The sequence below is a fragment of the Siniperca chuatsi genome, linkage group LG23, assembly GCF_020085105.1.
Source record: "Siniperca chuatsi isolate FFG_IHB_CAS linkage group LG23, ASM2008510v1, whole genome shotgun sequence".
Lineage (NCBI taxonomy): Eukaryota > Metazoa > Chordata > Actinopteri > Centrarchiformes > Sinipercidae > Siniperca > Siniperca chuatsi.
This window is the reverse complement of record NC_058064.1, coordinates 17,549,825-17,572,955: the sequence shown is the minus strand read 5'-3', so window position 1 is coordinate 17,572,955 and position 23,131 is coordinate 17,549,825. Positions and strand designations below refer to the sequence as shown.

The following is a 23,131-nucleotide window of genomic DNA, read 5'->3' as shown; positions in this document are numbered from 1 at the left end:
CAGGCTCAATCGTCGTACATCTAGTGCAACTAGTACAACAGATGGTTTCAGCCAAGTAATCTGGTCAAAGACAGTGACCCTCTCCTGTGTTTCAGATACATGTTTGTAACCCTTGAATAAAACCCTTAATATCCCTGAGCACGCTTGTGTATTCATAGATGTTTCACTGCTGCAAGTAAGAGAGGGTGAAGCATAATCAGAGAAAGCAACATCCTCTCATTTAGCCAGAGGTGGAGTAGCCAGAAACTGTACTCAGGTAAAAAGCACTGTTACTTTATAATAACAAGTACTTGAGAAATAATAAATGATACATATATATATATACAAAAAAAATATGAGTAGTGAGTAACTTTATGAGTAAATGACCTGACAAATCAAGTCTTAAATATTTAATATTCATAAGGGTTTAAGTAAACAGGAGGCTGAATATTGCTGGGTAAACTAGAGATGGTCCAAAGTTCCAGTACCCCTCCAAGACATTGTTATAGCCTATCAATATGTCATATTAAGTCATTATTGGTGTGATTATTACAAATATCAAGAGTAACAAGTTTTATTTTAGTTTTAGTTGTTTTAACAGTTTTCTGGTGTGGAGATCACGCTATCTTGTCTGCCTTGATGGTGGCGGAGCTGAAAGTTGACATACCGGTATGTAAATCGTCAGTGTCACTGCCCTCCAGTGGTCACAGTGAGAAACTGCGTCACGTTTGACATATTTACATAGCAACACTTCCGGTAAATACTTTCGAAATACATCAATAAGAAATAATAAGAAAGTAAATTCTAATAAATAAACGTCAACTGAAGCAACCTGAAATAGATAAACATAAATTACAGATCATTATAACGTATTGGTCATATGAATTGTTTTCTAGTGGTCAGAGACAAGAGTGACCACTGGAGGGCAGTGGAAATTCATGTTTAGATATGACCAAACCTCACTGGCTCAACTGCTTTTTGTTTGAAAATGTGAATACATTCACTTCCTCCATATCTTTGAACAGTTCCATCCCTTCTTTTACATAATTTTTGAAGACCAGCTGATACTCAGAACATTAAAATATGGCTTCAGGTTTGTATGTCTACCCTTCCTAAGAGTTAGTTTTTAAGAGATGTTATAGGGGGTTTATTTTGAAGAAAAAGGCCGGAAGTCTTGTTTTTGTTCTGGCTAGAAGAAGCAGGTAGAATGACAACCTTCCTGAGTAGAAGCGCCTCGTTTCCTTAACTTTGCCTACAAACTTAACAGTTTTTTAAAACTGGTTTGAGGTCTCTTTATTTAGCATAAATGCCGAAACTTTCGCCCAAAGCTCCGGGTTTCGTTGCCGTCTGCGTCCGCGTTCATTGGTGAGTCATATACGGCTTTATGTTTGTGTTTTACAAAGTTGACGCCTCTCCTGCCGATTATTATGGCAGCTGAACCGTTACATTCCCCATAGACTAATTTTAACCCAGTTACGCTATGGTTGCTTTGAAAAGTTTTATGTACTCCTCGCAGGGTTGTCACTGTCAGTTTTAATTGCCGAGAGGCTAGTCATTATATTGTTTATGACACAGTCGTCAAAACAGCAGACACTGTGCAGTTAGAGTTACATCCATGCTGTGTCGACTTTTGCTTCCTGCTTCTCAAAACTTCCTCTGCTGATGCGAAAGAAGCAGAAGGGAAACAACAGCCATTTCATCCTGTGACTTCAGTCAGTTAAGATCATGAGTCTGTTTTACTTTGGCTGTCATCATGTCGTCTTTTTGTAGTATTTATACAATGTATAATTTGTTTGAAAGAAATGACAGATTTCCCGCTACTTTATTCTTCTAAAACTTGTTTTATTGGCTTGTCATAGTTGTTTTTGACAAAAAACAATAAGAAAGCAGTGCTTTGCTGTGGGAAGGTGCTCCACTGGAGGCAGTAAATCACCTTTTTTAGCTAATTCCTCACATTATAATATAAATGTACTCGACATGCCTACAAATTATACATTTCTAAAAAAAAAATACTATTATGTAATAGTATATGAATGTTATTAATAGTAATTATACTATTATAATACAAAATCCCATTGGGCCTTGAACTAACTTTCTTGAAAGCAGTATAGTTGTTAATTCATGCTTGCCAACAGTCACACATCAAATTCACTGCCAAACATACTATCACAGTCCACATCTTCAACTGTCACTGTTGCTCACTGTGTCACAGTGGGACTGCGTTGACAACTGCCGACTGCTGAAACGATTAGTCGATTAATCAACAAGACGACTGACGTACAATTAATGGCTTCGCTTGAGTCATCTTTAAGCAAAAATGTGAATCATTCTCTGGTTCCAGCGTCACGAAATGTGAGGATTTGCTCTCATTAATATCTTTTGGACTGTTGGTCAGACTGGGAAATGATGGGTATCTTTTATTGTTTTCTGACATTTTATAGACATAACGATTGAAAGATTAACTGATTAATCAAGAAAGTGGAAATGAAAATAGTCCTTACTTGCAGCCTTACTGCAGCTTATTCATTTGGAAGAAGGAGTAAATATCCTCAAGACGAAACAAAACTTTCAAAAAGCTGCTTCCTTGTGAATGGAAATAGTAAAATGAATAATGAGTTAACTGATGATAGCCCAGAAGGTCAGAGGTCATAGATCAGTGTTTCCTGATAGATAAGTGACTGGTATTACAAATATCTATCTCTCTATCAATATCATTTTATCTGTTGGTGAATTATTTGCATTACTGGCGCTTCTTCTTTGATGTATCTGCCTCTAAAGGGAGATGAGATGTATACAGGATCCCAGCATAAGAGTGTTCTATCGGTTTTTCTGTTTCTGTCCGTCTCTCGCCCCCCTCAAGCTAGGTGATGGATGGGAAGCAGATCCAGGTGAGCGACGAAGAGCCCAAAGTCCTGCGAGAAGAGCACCGGAGGAGGAGAAGAAAGAAGGCCATCACCTCGTCCTCCTGCACCTCCATGGATCAGATCACCATTGAGTTCGTCCTGCCCACCATGGGGCGGGGCGGAAACAGCCCCGACACTATGGTGCTGGAGGTGGCTGGGAACTGGACGGTGGAACAGGTCAGCTAATTTACTGATTTATTGTCAACACTGTTATGGGTGGTGAAATGGTACTCACAGTGGCTTTAAACATACATTCCATTTTATTCTGTATTTCTTGTCTCCCAGGTGAAAGCTCAGGTGTGGCTGAAGGCGGTGACTTCTAACCTCTGTCCTGACTTCTACCAGAGGTTTTCTCCGGACCACTGCATCCTGCTCTACCAGAAGAAAGGCAACGTGTGTGAGATCTACGACAAGCACCAGGTCTTCCAGACGCTGGACTGCATTCGTTACTGGAGAGGTACCAACCGGTGACAAAATGTGGAGTCAGAAACTGAGCAATTCTGTTGGGATGATATAAAAGACGTCTGTTGTGTTTTAAAAGCCCTGAAGAAAGACGTGGGGCGGATCCAGCTGGTTCCCCGTCCGCAGCCCTCAGACGAGTCCCAGCAGTACCAGCGCTATCTCAACTCCCTGATTGGCTACGACGTCACTGATGTCAGCAACGTGCACGACGATGAGCTGGAGTTCACCCGCAGGAAGCTGCTGACGCCACGTCGCATCGAGCTGTCTGACCGCGACCCAAAACTCTACTCCATGGACCCCTGGGTGACCCGCAAGCCGCTGCCTGAGCACCTGCTCAGCAAGGTGTGTGTGTTTGTTGATTGAGGCAACAGCAGAAAAAAACCTCACACAGATATCTCACCTCAAATCGGTTTTCCTGTGAATTTATCTGAAAGCTGTGGAAGGTGTCTGTGTTCATTAAGCTTCTGAAACATGTCGCTGAAGTTTGCAAGTCTCATGAGGAAGTAATCTGGTGGGAAGGTTTTTTTTTTCTTCTTCCTTGATTCAAATTCCTTCCTGCAGTTCAAACACCCTTCCCATGTTAGAAAATCCAGGCTTTAACTGGTCTTGTTTTGATATCGTTTATTGTGACTTCACACAGTCCTTTCATTTCAGATCAGCCTCTTTCAACGAACTAAATCCATGGCATGAATAAATCTGACGGATGTATCAATAAACAGTCTGTTAGGTGCTTATATCTTGCCAATAAGTCGCTCCTCTATATCATTATATATATTGTAAATGTGCCGATATGATTGTGTTGTTTGACAGAGGGATAGCTTTCAGTTTTCTAGCTATTGCATCATGAATCATGATTGAAACCACATTAATAGCAGTAAGGTGCATTCATTACTTGTTCACTGACTCACACTGATTCAGTTATTCACTGGCTGGCGTGTTTCTTTATTGTCTTTTCATTCACTCTTCTCACCTTGGTTGGTTCATTTGTTCCTCCATCCAGGTCAGCAACAGTCACATCCTGGTGGTGATCCACATCAGCACGGCCAGCCAGACCATCAAGGTCTCCATCGATGACACGCCAGCACAGGTAGACAAGCGTAGTGAAGATGCGTCATTATGTTTACTTTCTGTTCTGTCCATGTACCACGTTCTGACAGTTTTCCACCTTGCTTAGGTGTTGGCGAGCTTTTTCGCCAAGACGGCAAATAAGAGAGTTTTGCTGGGCATTCCTGACAACATGTGTGAGACAGACTTTGTGCTACGTGTGTGTGGAAGGTACAGTATGTCAGATGCTAAAACACATCAGCAAATCACACCTTTACTACTTATACATGGAGCCAGTGGGATCAAGTTTGCATTGAAAGTAAAATAGTCATTCACTGGATTATATTATAAAGGGTAGTTTAAAGCAGATAATCATAAATATTTCATGCTTTACAATTTGAAAGTAACCTTCTCAGCATCTGTTCACACAGGGAGGAGTACCTGTACGGGGATAAACCGCTGCAGAACTTCAATTGGATCCGTCAGTGTCTGAAGAACGGGGAGGAAATCCACCTGGTTTTGAAGACGCCACCTGATCCCGACCTGGATCTGGTCCAGAAGGAGGATTGGGCACAAGTGGATGACTGCACTGGAGTCGCAGGTAACCAGTTAAATTGAGTGGTGTATTGTGTTGTCTGCATGCATATTTGATGATGTATCAACTCCAGTTTATTGAGATATGGCCAACCTTGTACATGTAAACACAGTCCTTCTTTTAGTGGTAACAGTTATCCTCCTAACATTTCTCTGTCAGGTACCCATGAGCAGTTGACCATCGATGAGAAGGACCATGAACGAGTGTTCACCATCTCTATGTGGGACTGTAACAGGAAGTTCAGAGTGAAGGTGCTGGGTATTGACATCCCATCCCTCCCCAAAATCCCGGAGTTTATTGTTTTCATAGAAGCCAGCATCTTTCACGGCCAACAGCTTTTAGCCCAGGTAATCAAAACTTTCAAGCACACAAAAGACAAGAATCCGATGATGGCGGCTGGATGCGTCCAGGAGGCATCCGGATCAGATGCCCTAGCCACCTCAGCTGGCTCCTCTCGACGTGGAGGAGCAGCGGCTCTACTCCGAGCTCCCCCCGTGTGACTGAGCTCCTCACCCTATCTCTAAGGGAGCGCCCAGCCACTCGGCGGAGGAAGCCCATTTCGGCCGCTTGTATCCGCGATCTTGTCCTTTCGGGTCACTACCCAAAGCTCATGACCATAGGTGAGGGCAGGAGCGTGATTGACCGATAAATCGAGAGCTTTGTCTTTCGACTCAGCTCCTTCTTTACCACAACGGTCCGATACAGCGCCCGCATCACTGCAGACGCTGCACCGATCCGCCTGTCAATCTCACGCTCCATCCGTCCCTCACTCGTGAACAAGACCCCGAGATACTTAAACTCCTCCACTTGGGGCAAGGACTCCCCACCCACGCCAAGAGAGCAAACCACCTTTTTCCGGTCAAGAACCATGGCCTCAGATTTGGAAGAGCTGATTCTCATCCCAGCTGCTTCACACTCGGCTGCAAACCGTCCCAGTGCATGCTGCAGGTCCTGGTTTGAAGAAGCCATCAGAACGACATCATCTGCAAACAGCAGAGATGAGATCCTGTGGTTCCCAAACCGGACACCCTCCGCCCCTGACTGCACCTAGAAATTCTGTCCATATAAATTATGAACAGAACCGGTGACAAAGGGCAGCCCTGGCGGAGTCCAACATGCACCGGGAACAGGTCTGACTTACTGCCGGCAATGCGAACACAGCTCCTGCTCCGGTTATACAGGGACCGGACAGCCCTTAGCAAAGGGCCCCGGACCCCATACTCCCAGAGCACTCCCCACAAAGCGCCCGGGGCACACGGTCGAATGCCTTCTCCAGATCCACAAAGCACATGTGGACTGGTTGGGCAAACTCCCATGAACCCTCGAGCACCCGATGGAGAGTATAGAGCTGGTCCAGTGTTCCACGACCGGGACGAAAAACCACTCTGCTCCTCCTGAATCCGAGGTTCGACTATCGGACGAATTCTCCTCTCCAGTACCCTGGAATAGACCTTACCGGGAGGCTGAGAAGTGTGATCCCTCTGTGATTGGAACACACGCTCCGGTCCCCTTCTTATACAGAGGGACCACCACCCCGGTCTGCCAGTCCAGAGGCACTGTCCCAGACCGCCACGCGATGTTGCAGAGACGTGTCAGCCAAGACAGTCCCACAACATCCAGAGACTTAAGATACTCAGGACGGATCTCATCCACCCCGAAGCCTTGCCACCAAGGAGCTTGCCAACAACCTCAGTGACTTCGGCCAGGGTGATGGATGAGTCCGCCTCCGGGTCCCCAGCCTCCGCTTCCTCTTCGGAAGGAAGACGTGACAGCGGGATTGAGGAGATCCTCAAAGTATTCCTTCCACCGTCCGACAACATCCCCAGTCGAGGTCAACAGCTCTCCACCCGCACCGCATAAGGTGTTGGTGAAGAACTGCTTCCCCCTCCTGAGCCGTCGGACGGTTTGCCAGAATTTCTTTGAGGCCGACCGATAGTCCTCCTCCATGGCCTCTCGAACCTCTCCCAGTCCTGAGTTTTTGCCTCTGTGACCGCACGGGCTGCAGCACGCTTAGCCTGCCGGTACCTGTCAGCTGCCTCGGGAGTCCCACGAGCCAACAAGGCCCGATAGGACTCCTTCTTCAGCCTGACGGCATCCCTTACTTCCGGCGTCCACCACCGTGTTCGGGGATTGCCGCGCGACAGGCACCAGAAACCTTGCGACCACAGCTACGAGCCGCCGCATCGACAATGGAGGTGGAAAACATGGTCCACTCGGACTCAATGTCCCCAACCTCCCGGGATCTGGGAGAAGCTCTCCCGGAGGTGTGAGTTGTAGACCCTGCTGACAGAGGGCTCCGCCAGACGCTCCCAGCAGACCCTCACGATACGCTTGGGCCTGCCAAGTCTGTCCGGCTTCCTCCCCGCCAGCGGATCCAACTCACCACCAGGTGGTGATCGGTTGACAGCTCCGCCCCTCTCTTCACCCGAGTGTCCAAGACACGCGCGGAGAGGTCAGATGATACGACAACAAAGTCGATCATCGACCTCCGCCTAGGTGTCCTGGTGCCACGCACGTGCACTGATGGACACCCTTGTGCTTGAACATGGTGTTAGTTATGGACAAACTGTAACTAGCACAGAAGTCCAACAACTGAACACCGCTCGGGTTCAGATCAGGGGCCGTTCCTTCCGATTACCCCTCTCCAGGTGTCACTGTCGTTGCCCACGTGGGCGTTGAAGTCCCCCAGTAGAACAACGGAGTCCCCGGGTGGTGCACTATCTAGTACCCCTCCCAGGGACTCCAAGAAGGCCTGGTACTCTGCACTGCTGTTCGGCCCGTAGGCCGCCACAACGGTGAGAGACCTGTCCCCCACCCGGAGGCGGAGGGACGCGACCCTCTCGTTCACTGGGGTAAACTCCAACACGTGACGGCTGAGCTGTGGGGCTATGAGCAGGCCCACACCAGCCCGCCGCCTCTCCCCGCCGGCAACGCCAGAGAAATGGAGCGACCAGCCCCTCTCGAGGAGACGGGTTCCAGAGCCCAGGCTGTGCGTGGAGGCGAGGCCGACTATATCTAGCCGGTAACGCTCAACCTCCCGCACAAGCTCAGGCTCCTTCCCCCCCAGCGAAGTGACATTCCATGTCCCTAGAGCCAGTTTCTGTGTCCGGAGATCTGGTCGCCGGCCCCCTGCCTTCGACTGCCGCCCAGATCTCTCTGCACCGCCCCTTACGGATCCTCCTGCGGGTGGTGGGTCCACGGGAGGACGGCCCCACGCCGCTCCTTCGGGCTGTGCCCGGCCGGGCCCGTGGGGAAAGGCCCGGCCACCAGGCGCTCGCCGTCGGGCACCCACCCCAGGCCTGGCTCCAGGGTGGGGCCCGGTAGCGCCAATCCGGGCGACGTAACTGGCCTTGATTTTAAATACTCCATAAGGGTCTTCTGAACCGCTCTTGGTCTGACCCGTCACCCTGGACCTGTTTGCCATGGGTGACCCTACCAGGGGCATACAGCCCCAGGCAACATAGCTCCCAGGGTCATTCGGGTACTCAAACCCCTCCACCACGTTAAGGTGGCGGTTCAAGGAGGGGTGGATCAAAGGTGCGGTTTGATTTTATGAAAATCTCTAAAATTATAACTTTAAACTAGATTCAGCAAATCAGAACTGTGAACCACAACGATCTCAGTTGTATGTTGGTTTTATAACCAACAATTTCAGGAAGCATTAATTTTTTTAAACACACAGACAGTAAGTTTTGGACAGCAAAGACAGCAGAGTTTAACCCTGCCTTTACTCTCTCAGGAGAGGACGTCTTCTAAAACCTTCAATGAAGAAGTGCTGTGGAACTGCTGGTTGGAGTTTAACATTAAGATCAAGGACCTGCCTAAAGGAGCGCGCCTCAACCTCCAGGTAAACATTTAATTCAAAGGACAGATTTTGCAATGATTAGTTGTAATAAACATAGTCAATATGTAGTCCAAATATGTATTTTTTTGGCAGAAAACAGATTTTGATGGCAGGAGTTTCTACATGCTCTGATGTAGTGGAGATGGATGAAAGAACTTTGTACTCGGTTACAAACTGTTAAGCTCTGCCATATTTGTCCCACCCAGGTGGTCTGCGGAAAGCAGCCTCTGACACCAAACTCCAAGGGAGGCTCAACCTACCAGGATAATACAGCAGGAACTGGCAGCCATGATGGTAAGGTCTACTAACATCTGTTTGCCTACTGTATGGTGTTGGCAGTCGTTAGAGCGAGGCTTACATCCGTCTGTCTGTCCATCTTTCAGGAAAGACCAAGAGTCGTCTTCTGTACTACGTCAACCTGCTGCTGATCGACCACCGCTCTCTGCTCCGCCAGGGCGAGTTCATCCTCCACATGTGGAAAATGCCAGAGAAGAGCGAGGAGAGCAGCAGCAGCATCAACGCAGACAAGCTCACCTCAGCCACCAACCCAGACAAGGCCTCTACCATGGCCATCGCCATTTTACTGGACAAGTACTGCTACCCCGTGGTGCTGCCCAAGAGCCGTGACGTGGGCCGGGAATTGGGGGCCGGGAGCGAGGAAGCCGAGGGAGGGGAGCGAGGCCAGAGGGAGATGCCGAACCACCTGAAGAAACAGTTTGGAGCTATCGTGGCTACAGACCCACTGCATCCACTGAGTCCTGAGGACAAAGAGCTGCTGTGGCACTTCAGGCATGAGTGTATGCGTGACCCCAGGTACTTATTTTATTTTATTCCAAAGAAAATGGACTGCAAAGTGTTAAATAACTACTATTTCTTTGCTCTTATTGCTTGATATTTAATTTTGTCACCAATCTTGTCATGCCTTTCTGTCTTCAGGGCCTACCCAAAGCTTCTGGGTTCAGTCAGGTGGGGGAAACAGGAAGATGTTTTGGCAACACACCGTCTGTTGGAGCGCAGCAGTGCATGGGACAGCAGGTAAAAGGGCTTTCCCACTGCCACTATATAGGCGCGCTTCCACCCAAAGTACCCGGAACTTTTAGTCCCAGGAACTACTTTTCATGGAACTAAAAGGTTCCTTCAGCTCGTTGTCTTCGTTTCCACCGTGGTCTAAAGACCCGCAAAGATTAGGCAAATTATGCATCTATCCTCAGTAGGTTCAGTGTCCTCATGACCTGTCGTCATGTCATTCCTGTTCAGTGGTCTGGATGTTGGTCTGGCCATGCAGCTGCTGGACTGTCACTACTCAGACGCTCAGGTTCGCTCAATGGCTGTCAGGAAGCTGGAGACTCTGGAGGATGATGATGTGCTCAGATACCTTCTGCAGCTTGTACAGGTACATGTCTTTTTTTATGCTCACCTGTTAAAGGTGACACAGCTGAAACACAGCAATTGCAGTGACAAAAAGTAACTCAGTACTGTACTCAAGTTCAATTTTGAGGTACTTGTATTTCCATTTTCTGCTTTTTCATACTTCTGCTTCTACTAATATTGTACTTTTTACTCCACTGCATTTATTTGACAGCTGTAGTCACTTTGCAAATTATGATTTTATATGCAAGATCATGATCAGCTTATAAAATACGATGCATTGTTTCCTATAAAACTACCCAACAGTATATAAAGTAAAGAGGATTAATACCACTCTCATGTCTGTACGCTAAATATGAAGCTGCCGTGAGCAGGCGGTTAGCTTAGCTTAGCACAAAGACTGGAAACAGGGAGAAACAGCTAGCCAGATAGGTAAGAACACAAATATATGCATTTCCCAACTATTCCTGTCAAACTGTCAAACTATTCCTTTAATTACATTTTGCTGCTAATACTTTTGTACTTCTACTTAAGTAAAATTATGACTGCAGGACTTGTAATGGAACATTTTCACATTGAGATATTGCTACTTTTACTGAAGTAAAACATCTCAATACTTCTTCCACCACTGACAAAATGTCTGTATATATGAATAAAAACAAACAGCACCTAATTCATATTACCTCTGCCAAGTGATGATGTGGCCCCTTTCATATGAGAGACATGTGCTTACTGAACACACATCATCGCCTGTTACAGGTTAACCTCTGATTGTCACTGTTCACAGTAAGTACAGTAATTAAACCACACTATCATTATTTATTTTTCAAATTTCAAAATGCAATACACGGCACATTCAGCTTACAGAACAGAAAGATTACGCTTCCAGTAACGTTCCTGTTCCACGTGATTCACAGCTACACTATTTCACAAGCTCGTGGAAAGAGGCAGCTCAGCGGATACACACTGCATGTTTGTCTCCTGATGTGTTTCCATAGTTGACATGTGCTCAGCTTTGCATGAGCCGTATGAATTATCAGCTGAGGCCAACAAAGGGCCCTGTGGTCTGATAGGAAAATGACTTTTATCTTTGCAGTATACTGTTGTCTCTGTATTCTGTGAACTTTAGTGATATGTGGAGGCTTTTTTTCCAAAATATAGTCCAAGATATGTATATATGGAATGCTATATACTGTATACACAGAGAAATACTCTGCTGTAGTGTTTCAAAGTGAAGTCATTTAATCTGAAAAGAAAGTGAGGATTTCATTGGTACTAAAAATAATTAGCTGTCGCATCCCTAGTCTACAATATATATGTACACATTTCATTCAGGACATCGTGTTACTGTAGGTGCCAAAATTAGTAAAATGTTTTTGTTTCTCATATCGTGTGATGTTACTGCGCTGCTGTTGCATGCTTTACTCTTGTTTGTACTATCTGTCTGTCTTGTTATGCCTCTGACCTGATGAGCCACTCTCTGCTTCCTTCAGTCAATGTTTGAATTACAGTCCAGCGTGAGCACAGTGAGCTCTGTGTTTTCACTGCACTTCCTTTACTGCCACAGTCTGTTAAAGGTACCCTGTGAAGTTTTTTATTCTAAACTTTTTTTGTGTGTGTGTACATTTTGTGTGTCCCTAAGGCCTTGAAACATTTTCACTTCCTACCTCATAAAACATTCACTAAACCTGTTTTTGCAATGTCTCGAATGTGGCATCAGCTTGAGGTACTCTTCGTCTGTTCTGTTGGCACACACATTGCTCTATAGCACCGCTACTTGGTCAAAAACTCCACAGGGTGCCCTTTAAAGCAGAATTTACAAAATGTCAAACCGTCCTCTCCCATATGCCAACTTTTTTTGAAAAAGAAAACCGTCTTATTGTGGTTTGGAGTGCGTACAGATGGGTTTTGAATGGATTTCACATGAAAACGGTAATCATTTCCAGTGTATGTTTTGGTGTGTGTGTGTGTGTGTGTGTGTTTTAAAAAAAATGTGTTTGCATGTACATGCACTGAAACCTGAAAATCCTGTCATTTTAGATGCTTTATAAGAAATAAGATACATTGCTGGGTGTGTGTGTGTGTGTGTGTGTGTGTGTGTGTGTGTCCTGCAGGCAGTCAAGTTTGAGCCTTACCATGACAGCGCCCTGGTCAGGTTCCTGCTGAAGAGAGCTCTGAGGGTAAGCAGGACCAACATCTGTATCTGTTTCTCACACTGTATTACAATGTTTCCAGTGTGTAGTGAGCATGTGTGTGTGTGTGTGTGTTCCAGAGGTTTCTGTCTTTCTGCCCATTCATCTGTTTGCATGCATGTGTTTTTGTCTTCCTCCCAATGATGAAAAGGCTTTTGTTCAACATTTAATTTAGCATCATTTCAGTTTGAACATTTACATGGACTGATGTTATAATAATCATACAGTATTATTGTCTCTGGTTTAGCTGCAGAAAGATACCTGTGCGCATTGTAATTGACATTTACAGCTAATTAAAGACAGTCTTTCCTCTTTTTTTTTGGTTTTAAATGTGTTTTGTTTTCTCTCCACAGAGTAAGCGTATAGGTCATTTTCTCTTCTGGTTCCTGCGCAGTGAGATCGCCCAGTCCATGCATTACCAGCAGAGGTATGCTGTCCTGCTGGAGGCCTACCTCAGAGGCTGCGGTGAAGACATGCTGCAGGACTTCAGGAAACAGGTGAGCAATAAGTCATGTCTGGTACACGGCTCCTTGAATAAAATGATGAGTGTAGATAAAAAAAAACAGAGGTGTAAAACGCTTCAGTCTTGCCTTGTTTTATCCCAACAAATTCCTGATTCCTAATTAGATGGTTGACTGATGGCTGATCACAGAAAGCAAAATTTGGCTTTGACTACGTAGAGTCAACTATATTGGTCAGCATTTGAATGAGAATGAGATGTAGTTAGGGTTGTTGGGTTGATTTGTTAGAATATTCCTCAAAGGTTGAGGCTTTAAAAGTAAAGACCTTTTTGTATGGGTTGGTTTTGATTCCATTTTGAGTGCAGCATACGACACCCTCTGTCCTTAGACCCTAGAGGAGAGGGAGCCGTGTCACCTTTAATCACCTTTTAGTTCAGATTTGCAGCGTGTTCGTGAATCAACTGTTGTAGTATCTGACTTGATGAACTGATGCTCTCCAGGTGGAGATGACTGATGCTCTGCAGAAAGTCACCCGTGAGACCAAGGCCATGTCCGCTGACAAGTACGACATCACTGCACAAGGTGAGACGGAGAAATGAAACTTTCAGGCCATCCTGCAGCTCTTTGAGTTGATGAAAGCACTGAGACTAACCTGCAGTATTCAGTTAGCATGGTAAAATTGTATGTTTTCTAGGTTCTCTTAGGAGTTAAGGCAAAAAGTATGTTTTAATATATTCATAAGCAAAATTTAAAAAGCAGGCACAACTTAAAAAGCAATTGCTTGAGTCTGACATCATCTACTTCAGCATCGGTTACATGTGCTAATTTTCACTACTGCTGCTGCAGCTGCTACATTTCACCAAGCACTTTGGTCGATCTCAGACAATAGGCTCTTTGTTCTACACTCTGTCAAAGTCTATAATGTGCATGAGTTCCAGCTGACATTCAGCAGTAGCACTGTGTGTAACTAGTCAATCTATCATGGTTTAAAGCTAATTCTGATCAAATTTATCTTCAAGTAGTGAGACTAAAGCTGTGTGTGTGTTGTGTTGTGTGCTTGTCAGTTGTGTTTCAGTTGCGTCAGAAGCTGGAGACTCTGCAGTCGTCCGGTCTGCCAGAGAGTTTCAGAGTCCCTTATGATCCTGGACTAAGAGCTGGAGCCCTGCTGGTGAGGGACAAACACACACACACACACACGCACGCACACACACACTGGCAGTGGAGAAAACCATACCCACTTATACGCAGGTGTCTGCAAGTAGAAAACCAATTTTAATCAATGTATAAAATCAGTTTTGTGTATGTACGTTCAGATTGAGCAGTGCAAAGTGATGGCATCTAAGAAGAAGCCACTGTGGCTGCAGTTCAAAAGGGCCGACCCAACCACTCTGTCCAAAGACCCCATCGGCATCATCTTCAAAGATGGCGATGACCTCAGACAGGATATGCTCATCCTGCAGGTGAGTGGCAAACATAGTCTCCAACACAGAAGTTAGCAAATGATTGCATAAAGACTCTTAGAAAGGCTCAGATTCTTTGCACTTCCTCTTGTGTCCCTTCAGATTCTGCTGATCATGGAGTCCATCTGGGAGACAGAATCCCTGGATCTCTGCCTGTTACCGTACGGCTGCATCTCCACTGGAAACAGAATAGGTCGGTTGTTCGACCGGACAGATATGGAAAACAAATGAGTTGAATATTACAGTCCTTCTGTGATATGAACCCCTTCCCTCTGTCTTTATTGTTGTGTCATTGTAGGCATGATTGAGATCGTGAAGGACGCCACCACCATTGCTAACATCCAGCAGAGTGTTGTGGGAAGCACCGGAGCTTTTAAAGATGAAATCCTTTATCAGTGGCTCCGGGACAAGTGTGTCAGCGAGGACAAGGTACACATCACAACCAGCTCAGTCTCATGAGAGATTCAGCATACCAGAAAACATGCAAATAGTTATTTGGTTGATTATATGGGCTGTATCGAGATTCTTTGACCAGAAACAGAAACACCTATTCTCCAGTTACAAAACACCGTGTAATATAGCAAAAAAACCCCAAAACATTCCCTGGTTATTGTCTCAGTAAGTAGTAAACCTGTGTCCATAGTTTTTAGAGCAGAAATGTGTTGTGGATTTAATGTGTTGATGGAACGGTTTTGTCTCCAGCACCTGCTCTGTTTACTGTATAAGACATTAGAGGAAGTAGCAGTGCAACAGACAGGAAGGAAGTAACCCTCAGGGGTGTTCCTGCCACAGCACTTACACACACTCAGTTTCTATAGATTCTTTTTTTAAATGTCCCTGGTCTGTTTTTGAGAATCTATTTTGCAACACTTCATCTTTTAGCTTCAATTAAAAAGGAAAGGTGACAAAAGTATATATATATTTTTTTACATTACTTCTACAGTGAAAGATTTAATGGAAGAGGGCCATTTGTTTCATTGTCGTCCCATTTCACACACTTGCACAGCTGAGAGTTGTCCAGTTCCACAGCACCAAACCACCGTTTCTTATTCTTAGCCACATGGCAGCACTCCTGCAACAACGAGGAATCCGTTAAATGCCTTGCTCAAGGACACATCAGTTGAATCTGACATTTCAAACCAAAAATCAATGGAATTAGCTCGAAAGTTGTTTTATTGTGCGACAAACAGTTTTTCTCTCTCTCTGTAGTTCCAGCAGGCTGTGGAGAGGTTTCTGTATTCCTGTGGTGGCTACTGTGTGGCTACCTACGTCCTGGGTATTGGGGATCGCCACAATGACAACATCATGATCACTGAATCTGGTAATGACATCTTTTGTTTGCATTTTCATCTCACTGTAGGACAAACTGAAAAAATATATAGAAAGTCATGCTATCGCAGCCTGTACTGTTTGCAAAAAAGTCACTAAATTAAAATCTTGTCAAGCGAGTTCTTATTAAATTATTATTAAAAGCTTATCTCTAAGTATTTGTAAAGTATATTAAGTCTCAATAATGTCATCATTTTGTTAACTTACGGCTACATTTTTTGTTAAAAACCCATAAATACACTGGACAGAAATTTGAATCTCAATTTCAGTATTGAACAAAATTCCTGGTCAGTATGTTTCAGCCATAACTTTGAAATGACAGACTTCAATTAAACTGCCATGTTCTGTTTTCTATTTTTGAGATTTGTTTTGCAGTTATTGAAACACACCCCATGTGGCCTCATATGTACGTATTAAACGCAGAGTTCAGGGGGAAAAAACTGAAGGAGACTCTGAAAATGAATCTCCTTTGTGTTTCTGCAGGGAACCTCTTTCACATCGACTTTGGTCACATCCTGGGGAATTATAAGAGTTTCATGGGAATCAGCAAGGAGTGGGTTCCCTTCGTGCTCACGCCAGACTTCCTGTATGTCATGGGAACATCAGGAAAGAAAAGTAGCCCCTACTTCCAGAAATTCCAGGTGCAGAAAATGGGATTTTTTTAAATACACTAAACATACTGCACGTCATACATTCACACATGCACAAACATCCATCTACCATCCACAACATCGGTCTTTAAACACAGGTCAGAAAGGTCATCATAGGTCATCGATATGACATATATTTGCAGAAATCAGCTATTGACCAAGTTAGATTTTGAGAAACACAATCAGCTGAGCTCAGCCAGAGGATGTGTCACATCAGCCCAAATGTCTCGTAGCTCCGTATCTTGTGCATTTATTTGTCTGTATGTACAGTTTGTATGTATTATACGTGCTTTATCTCTGTCTCAGGACGTGTGTGTGAAGGCTTACCTCGCCCTTCGGCACCACACCAACCTGCTCATCATCCTCTTCTCCATGATGCTGATGACCGGTACGACTTCCCTCTTTATAAAACCCCAAAGTTTTTTTGATTTTAAAGAACAACTACAACCAGGTGTATTTTTGAGATAGCGAATGATAAAACAATAGATACTGATGAATGCTCGTACTTCTTCTCTGGCCATTAACAGGCATGCCCCAGCTGACGAGTAAGGAGGATATCGAGTACATCCGTGAGGCGCTGACTGTCGGCCGCAGCGAAGACGAGGCACAGCGCCACCTGCTGGACCAGATAGAGATCTGCAGGGAAAAGGGCTGGATGGTTCAGATCAACTGGTTTGTTCACCTGGTGCTGGGGATCAAGCAGGGTGTGGAGAAGCGGTCCACTTAGGACTAAATTAGGATTTCAAGTTTTTTCCTCTTAAGAGTTCTCCGTAAGGCGTTGCCACTTTTTATTTGATCTAAATAAGAGTCTTACAAGAAGGTTCCAACAGAAAAGTCTACTACAAGACTGCGTATGGTCTGCAAGAGTGACTGAAGAAGAGAAAATGTGTAAGTGAATAAAAATCATGAGGATTTTAACCCGTGACACTGCTTGTATGCAGACTTGGCACCAAGATGCCCAAGTGCCAAATTAAATGTAATTAATTCTATTCTATGGTGAGGAGACTGAGTCAGTTCCACAGGAGTGACTGTTTCCATTACATATCTTAGACCAAGTCAAACATCCATACCAAATTCAAAATAACATGTATAGCTAGTAGTATAGTTTTTTTTCTTTTGCCTACATCAACATCACTATGACATTCGTAAGTCTTTGCCTGCTAACAGAGTTACCTCTCATTTCCACATATTTTAAACTATTTTTCTGTCTGCTTAACCACCTGAAACAGTTAATAGATTTTAGTTAAATAAGAAACCTTTTGAAAATAATAACGCAACTTTGGGGAGTTTCCATGTTTCCATGAGTAAGGAACTGGATCTCTACACCCTCTATTTTCATCCTTTGACAAAGTTAAACTACTTCCTGTTTCTGGTTGTCTCATTCAAAGTCCTTTCCTGCTGAGGAAGCATGTTTTTCTCACATTTCACACTGAAGTAGTGCTGCACTGTCCCTCCGTTCCAAGAGGAGCTGTTAGAGTGAAGATTAAAGGATCAGTCTGTAAAATAGTTAGCAAAATGTTAACTATTCAAAACATTAGTTTTTACTGAATAATATGCAAGGAATTATTGAATTAGTTGGATTCTCCTGGTCAGAGATTGAAAATAATGTTATATTAATGAAGTGTTCAAGGCGAGAGTTTTATTATTTATATGTTAAACAGCCTTTTTATTTGCACTGATCGTTAGAGAATACTTCTCAGATGGCTTGAAAAACTTGGTGCTTGTGAAATTTAAATTCCAAAAATATGTATTAAAAGTCAAATTTAATTATGCTAATTTATGCTGCACATCTGTGGCATTGGAATGCTACAGTGGCCTGTTGGTGACATTTAGCACATGCTGGTCAGTGCTGTGGTCACTTCTTATTGGATGGTGGAAGATGTATTTTTTTGTCTACTGCCTAATGATTTGGAATATTTTTGATAAAACATCATCTCAAACAGTGAGAAGTAAAATGATTCTGTACACCATCTCTATGTGATCTTATTATACTGTGTTGTTGTGACAGGTCGTATTTTCAAGCAAACACCCATACAAACCAGCTTTGACTAAAAGCAACAAGTTCATAGTTCACACATCTCTCCCACGTTTGTGTTGAGATGAATGCTGACAAATGTATGAGACTGAGGCAAGTTAAGAGACAAGGTAAAACAAAAGCCATAGTTAAATAAAATTTCATGAGTACAAGTGACTTCCCAGTTGGAGTTAACAGCGACAATAAGCATCAGCAGTTTGAAAATCACAATTTTTTTTAGAGCTTCAATAAAAACATGTTGGAAAGATCATTTCTTTCAGAAATAACATTTTGTAATAAAACCTTTTGTGACTGTAAATGCTTTCAATAACTGATTCTGGAAATTAAATAACTGGAACATGTTAACTTCTTTAATGTAATGTTAATCAGACAATTAAAGTTATGTACTATAAATACTTTTTTGTGTGTTTTCTCTTCCACAAGTCAGACTTACTGATTGTTTGCATTTCATAGTTCCAATAATTTACATTCCCCTCTCTCATATCTTCTATCTTTACATGCTTGCCTTAAAAAGTCCTCCAATGAGAAGGATTATCCTGATCCCGAGCCGGATCCAATTCGAGACTCTTTTAAAACATCAACTGTGATAATCGGCTTTAACCACAAGATGGTGCAACACCACAACCCTTTTCCCAGAGTTCCAAGTTTCAACACTGATATCGAGCATTCTGATCCTCTCCTTTTCCTCTCACATTTCCTCTCTTCCCTCCTGTCGGTTTCTCATTCATCTCTTGATCTCTCTTCCTCCTTCCTCTCCCTCTTTTCCAGCACTATTTCAAAAGAAAAGTGCCAGTGTAGCCTGCTGCATGAAGAGCAAGTCTCTTTCATGTTGCTGTAGACTGCTCTCTGTGTTTTGCTGTGCAGGGTGTTGAGGGTCTAAATGGATTTGAAAGATAAGCCTCCTCATTCCCCACTACTCTGCTCCCCTACTCTGCTGCTTGTAAGCTTTTAGCATGCCTATGAACTGTATGGAGGCTTATTCTGGAAGTGATGGGAGCGAATGTGAGTGGATCACAGAACCTTTTCTTCCCTTTGTTGCCTGTTTCTCTTTAGCATTCTTATCGTCCCAGATGCATTTGTTTCTGTTTTTACGTGCCGTGCCTCTGAGTGCCAAGTCCACTGATGAAATGACACGGCTGGATTTGAATTTGCTTCCACTGACCCATGCATGGGCTGTGCAAGCTGAATGGGATATAAAAAAAAAATAAGAAAAGACAAAACATCAACAATCAAATAAAAAAATTAAACAAATTACACAAATTACACATTGTACACATTGACTACAGATGTAGTCTGTGAGATTTTGACTTAACTTTAGTTTGGAAGGTCAATTTTTCAGTTTAACACCAAATTCACTGATGCTAAATATTCTGTGCTTGTTAGCCAGGGTCCCTGCGGATCCTTTAAAAGTCTTAAAACTAAAAATGTCTTAAAATGTCTGGAATTGTAGGAGGGGAGGCATTAAATTTGTAACGTTACGTACTAGAGATGAATATGTCCGCTCTGCAGCGGTGGAATGTAAGTACATTTACTCAAGTATTGTACTTAAGCACAAATTCAAATATTGTACTTTTACTCCGCCAGATTTGTCTGACAGCTTTAGTTACTTTTCAGATGACAGTTTTTCATACCCATCCTGTCCAGTGAAAACCATGTATCTCCACATGTGGTGATTTTGAATGTGAATGTTTGTGATACACTGAAGGATGAAGTGTTCCTTTATGGTTTGAGGAAAATTCTGCTACTTCTTAAGCTAAATAAACTATTTAAACCCCCCTTGGATTAGCTGGAAAATGCATCATCACAAAGCTGAAAAGAGGGCTGTTTTTCTGAGCTCATGAAAAGTTGACTTTTTAGACATACTTGGTTCTCGCAGGACAGCGACGCTACAAACATATGATCATCTTATAGACCATGATGCATTGCTGTAGATTAAATTACCCAACAGTATATAAAGTAGTTAAAATGAGCTCACCCTTAAACATTTGCAGCAGTAAAATGCAACATACGCATTAATGCAGCAGAAATATTAATCCAAAAGCATCAGATATAACAGTAAAGTACTTTTGTGAGTACTTTTACTTTGATACTTTAAGTACATTTTGCTCATAATACTTACATACTTTAACTTATGTAAGGTTTTGAATGCAGGACTTTTACTTGTGGAGTATTTTCACCTTATGGTATCAAACTTAAAGGATCTGAATTATTTACAAGGTAATTTTGCAAGTCAAGAAAGTCGCAGTTTTTCATAGGACCATTTAGTTTTGAGTGAAACCGCTCACTGAATCTCTCGCTCGCACAATATACGTCACCAGCACCAACTTGGCCTCCCTTGTAACGTTAGTTTACCTGATGTGTTTTATCCAGCGACTCATGACGCCACTTGCGCAACTTTTGGGTGTGCAGTCTTTCTAATTACGTATTTTTACAGTCTTATACTTCAACAGTTTTACGACAAACTGTGACTTTATCTTTTAAATGGACAAACAAATGTGTAATTCATGGCACAATTCAAACGGGATCAAAATATGATTTGTTTCTCGCTGTTAACTACTGTACATATTTTTTTCTGAAATGAGGTCCCGTGGTGGTCCACCGGAAGGGGAGGGCCTTCACCTCTCTATGCACGATTTCAAATATTTTTAAAAAACCAAGGCTTTACAAATGTTTTTGGAGCGAAGTATTTTGTTTAGCTCTGTCTACACATACACAAGTCTACACATCATGATGGAAGAAATGACTTTTCTCACTAGGGATTCTTGATCTGTAACTTTAATTTGAAGACGTATAATCCAGGCTTTTCTTATAGAAAGGCTGCTGGTAAGGTACTAAAGTACAAGTTACAGATTGCTACCAAGGTTGAAAATCACTTTAAGATCCTTGATACAAAATAATTTTTGCAGGACATACTTAGGCTTTTGAAATAGTGACTGACTGACTTTCAAGAAGCAACGTTTTTTTTTTTTCATGTGCAGTGTAGCTTTTATGGATTAGCGTCCTCGGCTCTGACAGGTGTGTGAGGGTGGTGTGGGAGGAAACTGGAAAAAACTGGAGCGTCGAGAATCGATTCTCTCTCTTTCTCTATTATCTCTAGTTACTCTCCAGGAAGACATGAACCAGATCAGACGACGGGGGAAATCACTCTGCCTGTGTGTGTGTGTGTGTGTGCGTGCGTGCGCACTCATATGTTCTGTATGCGTGAATCTGTGTGTTGCTGTATTTCTGTCTCAGCGAAGAATAATTTGAGTTTTAGATGGTGAGGGCATCTAGCCTGTCATCACTTCTCAGAGGGAGTATTATGGGTCAGGACTTGTGTTGAGGTTAATTAGAGTTAATTAGTACATATTAAGCGATGGGTTCTGGTGATGTGTAGAACTAAAGGTTAAGAGCCAGGGAAGGCATGTAGTCAATGACAGTCCTCACAAGTACTGAAATACTTGTGTAAGAGATTGTGCATGCACATGTCTGCCTATGCACTTCTTTGTAAGTGTACATGTAAATGATTATGATGTGTGGGTGTGATGCACTTCAGTCTATTTATGGCGGCTGCTTTAAGTGGCATGAAGGGTTTAATGCTTTCCCTCTGAATTCACAGTGTGTCTATGGGACCTGTTGAAGCTGTCTCCATTCATGCATTTACTTGTTAGTGTAGCATTATTTTTTTATTCAGTGTTTGCAATGAAAAGAAATCCTAGTGTTACTACTTGTTTGCCTTCCATGATGCTATTTGATGGAGTTGCTAGCAGCACAACTCTGCACCAGGGGTGCATCTCAGGGGTGGCCGCTGTGTTTGCAGTGTGACTGGATTCAGACTGTCTTGCAGTTTGAGCAGTTCCACGGTCCGATTTCCCTCATGGCTGCTGTCAACAGATCTGTAATAAGCTGTAGTGAGCGCATGGATTTAGTATTCTTACTGTCTGCATCTTTCAGCTCCAGCTTAATATTTTTCTCCATATTTTCTTGTTTGAATAAACGTTATCGGAAATGTCACTGGACAAAACCAACCAGGGGTTTCGTGCTTACTTATGCTCAGTGTGAGCTCCATGTCATGGCCGGTCAATTGAGCCGTACAGTGTGAGCAGAAAAGTCAGGCTCTGGTCGAGCAGAAAGACAGATTCAAAGTCGTCAGGCAACCAGCAAAGACTCCAGGAAATTACTGCTCCCAGCCAACCCTGTAAAATGGCGAATTGTTTTTTTTTTTTTTCAGGTTGAGGTCACCGAGATCCATGCCCTCCAGTCAGACCAGAAGGAGACAGACAGCCGGGTTGTGGTCGACCTGCATCATGCCGTCAAGCAGGGCTTCAAGTTGGCTTTTTAGCTTTTTACAGTCAGCTGGGCGATGAGTGGAAGGTGAAGCCGGAAGTGCAGGAGCAGCTGGAGGGCTTCACATGGGTGATGTACAGTCAAGCACGTGAGACATCAGTCAACCTGGTCAAGAAGATTGTGGGAGAAGACGAGACCCTCAACGGCTGCCCTCCTGCCAAGACTCACTCATCCCCCACATCCAGCGGCTGAACTATCTTCTGGAGGCCTAAACCATATGACGAGGGTCAGGGGTGGGAGGAGAACGAGGCAGGGATTTTGGAGCCTGTCTGGTCTTATCGACCAATTCTGCCCCCATGTCTCATTGACCTGTTGGCTGCTGGTGTCATCAGTGACGATGATGAGGGGGAAGAGGATGAGGTGGAGATTGATGATGAGATGGATGACGATGATGATCGGGTTTTGATGACTTTTGCTTTCAATAAGCTAGTATTATCAGATTGCCATCTATGTCAGTTAGAGCGATTGCCATCCATTTGATAG

At 43.6% G+C, this 23,131-nt stretch overlaps 1 protein-coding gene across 4 annotated transcripts; it reads left to right on the top strand.

Moving 5' to 3' along the window:
• The first annotated feature begins 1,050 nt into the window (after positions 1 to 1,050).
• On the top strand, positions 1,051 to 18,717 carry pik3cg (phosphatidylinositol-4,5-bisphosphate 3-kinase, catalytic subunit gamma). Of its 4 annotated transcripts, none has more exons than XM_044186550.1 (24): positions 1,051 to 1,072; positions 2,840 to 3,059; positions 3,168 to 3,339; positions 3,424 to 3,686; positions 4,345 to 4,431; positions 4,519 to 4,619; positions 4,820 to 4,989; positions 5,143 to 5,330; positions 8,723 to 8,830; positions 9,034 to 9,121; positions 9,211 to 9,640; positions 9,764 to 9,862; positions 10,085 to 10,220; positions 12,310 to 12,375; positions 12,741 to 12,884; positions 13,349 to 13,430; positions 13,913 to 14,016; positions 14,162 to 14,308; positions 14,411 to 14,501; positions 14,607 to 14,737; positions 15,518 to 15,629; positions 16,121 to 16,278; positions 16,594 to 16,675; positions 16,815 to 18,717. In XM_044186550.1, the coding sequence occupies exons 2-24, from the start codon at positions 2,847 to 2,849 to the stop codon at positions 17,012 to 17,014; spliced, it is 3,372 nt and encodes a 1,123-aa protein (XP_044042485.1). In that variant the 5' UTR covers positions 1,051 to 1,072; positions 2,840 to 2,846; the 3' UTR covers positions 17,015 to 18,717. The 4 variants fall into 4 exon arrangements, with proteins under 4 accessions (XP_044042485.1, XP_044042484.1, XP_044042483.1 ...); XM_044186549.1 differs by lacking the exon at positions 1,051 to 1,072 and adding an exon at positions 1,159 to 1,344 and having other exon boundaries at positions 2,844 to 3,059; XM_044186548.1 differs by lacking the exon at positions 1,051 to 1,072 and adding an exon at positions 1,159 to 1,344.
• The last annotated feature ends 4,414 nt before the right edge of the window (positions 18,718 to 23,131 follow it).